This window comes from Sordaria macrospora, chromosome 3 (assembly GCF_033870435.1).
Source record: "Sordaria macrospora chromosome 3, complete sequence".
NCBI lineage: Eukaryota > Fungi > Ascomycota > Sordariomycetes > Sordariales > Sordariaceae > Sordaria > Sordaria macrospora.
The window spans coordinates 4,549,424-4,553,270 of NC_089373.1; the positions used below are offsets into that span (position 1 = coordinate 4,549,424).

Consider the following 3,847-nt stretch of genomic DNA (forward strand, 5'->3'; position numbering starts at 1 on the left):
AGAGTGCCAATGACTGGAAGAGAAATGGGAAAGAAAAAAAACAGAAAAAGAAACAACGTGCTCGAGTCTCCCCACGGCCATGCAGGTGTGCTCAGAAACGAAAAACGACCCCCATGTTCGGTAATGCCGTTCATTGTCACCTCCATTTCGGGAAGGCAACGGAAGCTACCGCATCTTTGTTCATATATAACCCGTCTTCTTGTCTGCAGGGTCACAGCTTTGGTTGCTCTTACAGTCCCGGCTCAGCTACATTCCACATCGATTGTCATACCCGAACGGTTGGAGAGTCCGTGACCCTCCATTGACACTCAGATGGCTTCAACAACAACAACACCAACAACGGGAGACCGCATCAAAAAGTTCCTCGGTATTCCTGTCGACGAAAAGCTCGACGACACAGAATACTACAACGATGGCTCATTTGTCGAGTCGGAACCAACCACCCAGGACTTCCTCAACGAAATCCGTCCCACCGTTCGAGGCACACTCAACTACCTCAGAGAATTATTTCCCTTTATCAACTGGATCTTCCATTATAACCTGACATGGCTGTTGGGTGATTTCATTGCGGGAGTCACGGTTGGCTTTGTCGTGGTGCCGGTTAGTACAATAATCTGATGGTGTCCGAAGACACTCGCCTTCTGAAGAGACACTGACGAGATATGGGAGTAACAGCAAGGCATGGCATACGCAAAACTCGCCAATCTTGACCCAGAGTTTGGTCTTTACACCTCTTTCGTCGGTTTCCTGCTATAGTGAGTTTTCCTGAACTTTCGCATCGGGATCTTGCATATGGAAGCTAACCATGATTTACGCAGCTGGGCTTTTGCTACGTCAAAAGACATCACAATTGGTGCAGTCGCTGTGATGTATGGCTCCTGCAGTACGTCTGATACCAAAGCCTTGCTAACATGATACTACGACAGGTCCACCATCGTCGGAAACATCATCACAGAAGTCCAGAAGGAACACCCAGACTTTGTCGCTGGCGATATTGCACGAACACTAGCCTTCATCTGTGGAGCAGTGCTACTCTTCCTTGGCCTCATCAGATTTGGATTCATCGTCGAGTTCATCCCCATTGTGGCTATCTCGGCGTTCATGACTGGCTCAGCGATTTCCATTGCCTCGGGACAGGTATCGACACTCATGGGCATTCCCAATATCAACTCCCGCGAGGAAACCTATAAGGTCATCATCAACACCCTAAAGGGGCTTCCTAACACAAAATTAGATGCCGCCATGGGCTTGAGCGCACTCTTTGGGCTTTACTTCATCCGTTGGTTCTGCACCCAATTGGGCAAGAGATACCCCCGTCAGCAGAGGACTTGGTTCTTCGTCTCCACCCTTCGCATGGTCTTTATCATCATTCTCTACATTCTCGTCAGTTTTCTCGTCAACCGCCACGTCAAGGATCCGAAGAAGGCCCATTTCAAGATTCTTGGGCATGTCCCAAGTGGTAAGTTTGCGCCCCTTTTTTTATTTTCCAAATATACACACCCCCTTGTGAAGAATAACCGTAACTTACCGATTGGATTATTACAATAGGCTTTCAACACAAGGGAGCTCCCCGTCTCGATAACGAAATACTCTCTGCCATCAGTGGCCACATTCCGACCACGATCCTCGTTCTGCTCATCGAACACATCGCCATATCCAAATCGTTCGGTCGCGTCAACAACTACATCATCAACCCATCCCAGGAACTCGTCGCCATCGGCTTCACTAACCTCCTCGGCCCTTTCCTCGGCGGCTACCCGGCTACCGGATCTTTCTCCAGAACCGCCATCAAGGCCAAAGCCGGTGTCCGCACGCCTCTTGCCGGTATCTTCACCGCCGTCCTCGTCCTGCTCGCCCTCTATGCTCTCACCTCCGTCTTCTTCTACATCCCCAACAGTGCCCTGGCCGCCATGATCATCCACGCCGTCGGCGACCTGATCACCCCTCCGAGGGAAGTGTACAAGTTCTGGCTGACCTCGCCGCTCGAGGTGATCATTTTTTTTGCCGGCGTCTTCGTCTCCATCTTTACTTCAATCGAAAACGGTATCTACGTGACCGTCGCCGCCTCCGGTGCCATTCTGCTCTGGCGCATCGCCAAGAGCCCCGGCAAGTTCCTCGGCCAGACCGAGATCTACACGGCACATCGCGAGCTGGTGCGCGGCGGCGGCAAGGACGCGGGACTCACGCAGAGCCTGCTGCAAAAGTCGGAGCACCACACCGCCTTCTTGTCGCTCGACAGAGACGACCTCTCCAACCCCGAACTCCAGATCTCGACTCCCTGGCCTGGTGTCTTCGTGTATCGCTTCGGTGAAGGCCTGAACTATGTCAACTCGGCGAAACACCTCGACAACCTGACCATCCACGTCTTCAGGCACACGCGCCGGACGGAGCTGAACAAGTTCGAGAAGCTTGGTGACCGACCGTGGAACGACCCCGGCCCCCGCCGCGGCCAAGCCTTCCTCACCGACGAGCTCGTCGCCCGCCCGACCCTGCGCGCCATCATCCTCGACTTCTCCGCCGTCAATTGCATCGACGTGACCGCCGCCCAAGCGCTCGCAGACCTGCGCAACCAGTTCGACCGCTACGCCCACCCGGACAAGGTCGAGTGGCACTTTGCTGGGGTATCCAACCGGTGGACCAAGCGCGCCCTGGTAGCTTCTGGATTCGGTGTCGACTCGTCGAGGACGCCGAGGGTGCAAAGCGAAAACTACAAGGGCGATGTTGAGGAGGTGGAACAGGGCCCGTTGATTGCTATTGGCCCTGCTGGCGGTTCGGCAACTGATATTGAGGCGGTAGTGGTTGGAACAAGTGGTGCGAGTAGTACGGATGAAAAGAGGCCTGAGGGTTCTTCGGGTGGTGATGCGGAGAAGGGTAACGCTAATGGGGAGGATATTGCAGCGGTGCCGACTGCGAGCAGTGCGGGCGCTGGTGCGTTGGCGAGGACCACCGCAGGGAAGAAGCTGGTGCCGGTGTTTGGGATTAACAGGCCGTTCTTCCACATTGATGTGGCGACTGCTTTGAAGAGCGCGGTAAGGAATACTGGCGTGGTAGTTGCCGATGAGTAACTGGCCGAAGCGGGTGTGATGGGATAAAGTTCGCTTTGGATAGCCGGAGTTTTTTTCTTTTCTTCTTTTTCTAAAACGAGATACCTACTACAGTACGTAATGATGAATGACATGATAGTTCAAGGCACTGGCAGTTCCTCAATCATTCAGACAAAACCGCTACTGACAACTGATAGCCTATATAATCATACCCCTACGCACTGATATATGCCTCGAAACCTTTGTTTGGGTTACACCACCTAGTTGAAGCTCACATGGACATGATCCCTAAAAAGTACTTGTCAGCACAAACATCACAACCCAAAATCAAGCTGAGGCATTACTTACCAGTGGTTCTGGGTAAAATCGCCGCGATCCTCCATAGTCCTCCAAGAAGTCCAGCTCTTGACCGAGTCGACCGACGGGTTCCAGATCTTCTGGCCCCAAATAACATACTTGAGGTTGAGGGTGCTCCGGTTGTTCATGACCCACTCGGCAATCTCGCGGCCGGACATGGTAGGAACACCGCCAGCATCCGAGCACATGAAATCAATAGCCTTGCCCACACAATGATCAGACGTGGCGCCCGCCGCGCAGTCACGGATGCAGTAGATCTGCCTGACCCTCCCTGGGAACGCCGCCACGACCTTTTGCGCACCCGTCACCGACACCTGCTTGCACGACCCGACAGCTGGGTAGGTCGGGGTAGAGTAGCCGCCGAATCCCGTGGCGGTGGACGAGCAGCACTTCATTTGCGAAGGGCCCGGGCAGAAGCCTGACGAGGAAGAGCCGGCGCAGTCAGA

The 3,847-nt window shown here is 53.8% G+C and overlaps 1 protein-coding gene across 1 annotated transcript; it reads left to right on the forward strand.

Annotated features, from left to right (window-relative positions):
• Positions 1-241: 241 nt before the first annotated feature.
• SMAC4_01176 (uncharacterized protein) lies at positions 242-3,065 on the forward strand (the record flags this gene model as incomplete). Its single annotated transcript, XM_066089549.1, has 5 exons — positions 242-600; positions 676-755; positions 819-869; positions 927-1,459; positions 1,549-3,065. Exons 1-5 carry the CDS (start codon positions 313-315, stop codon positions 3,063-3,065), a joined length of 2,469 nt encoding a protein of 822 aa, XP_065946599.1. The 5' UTR covers positions 242-312.
• Positions 3,066-3,847: the final 782 nt, after the last annotated feature.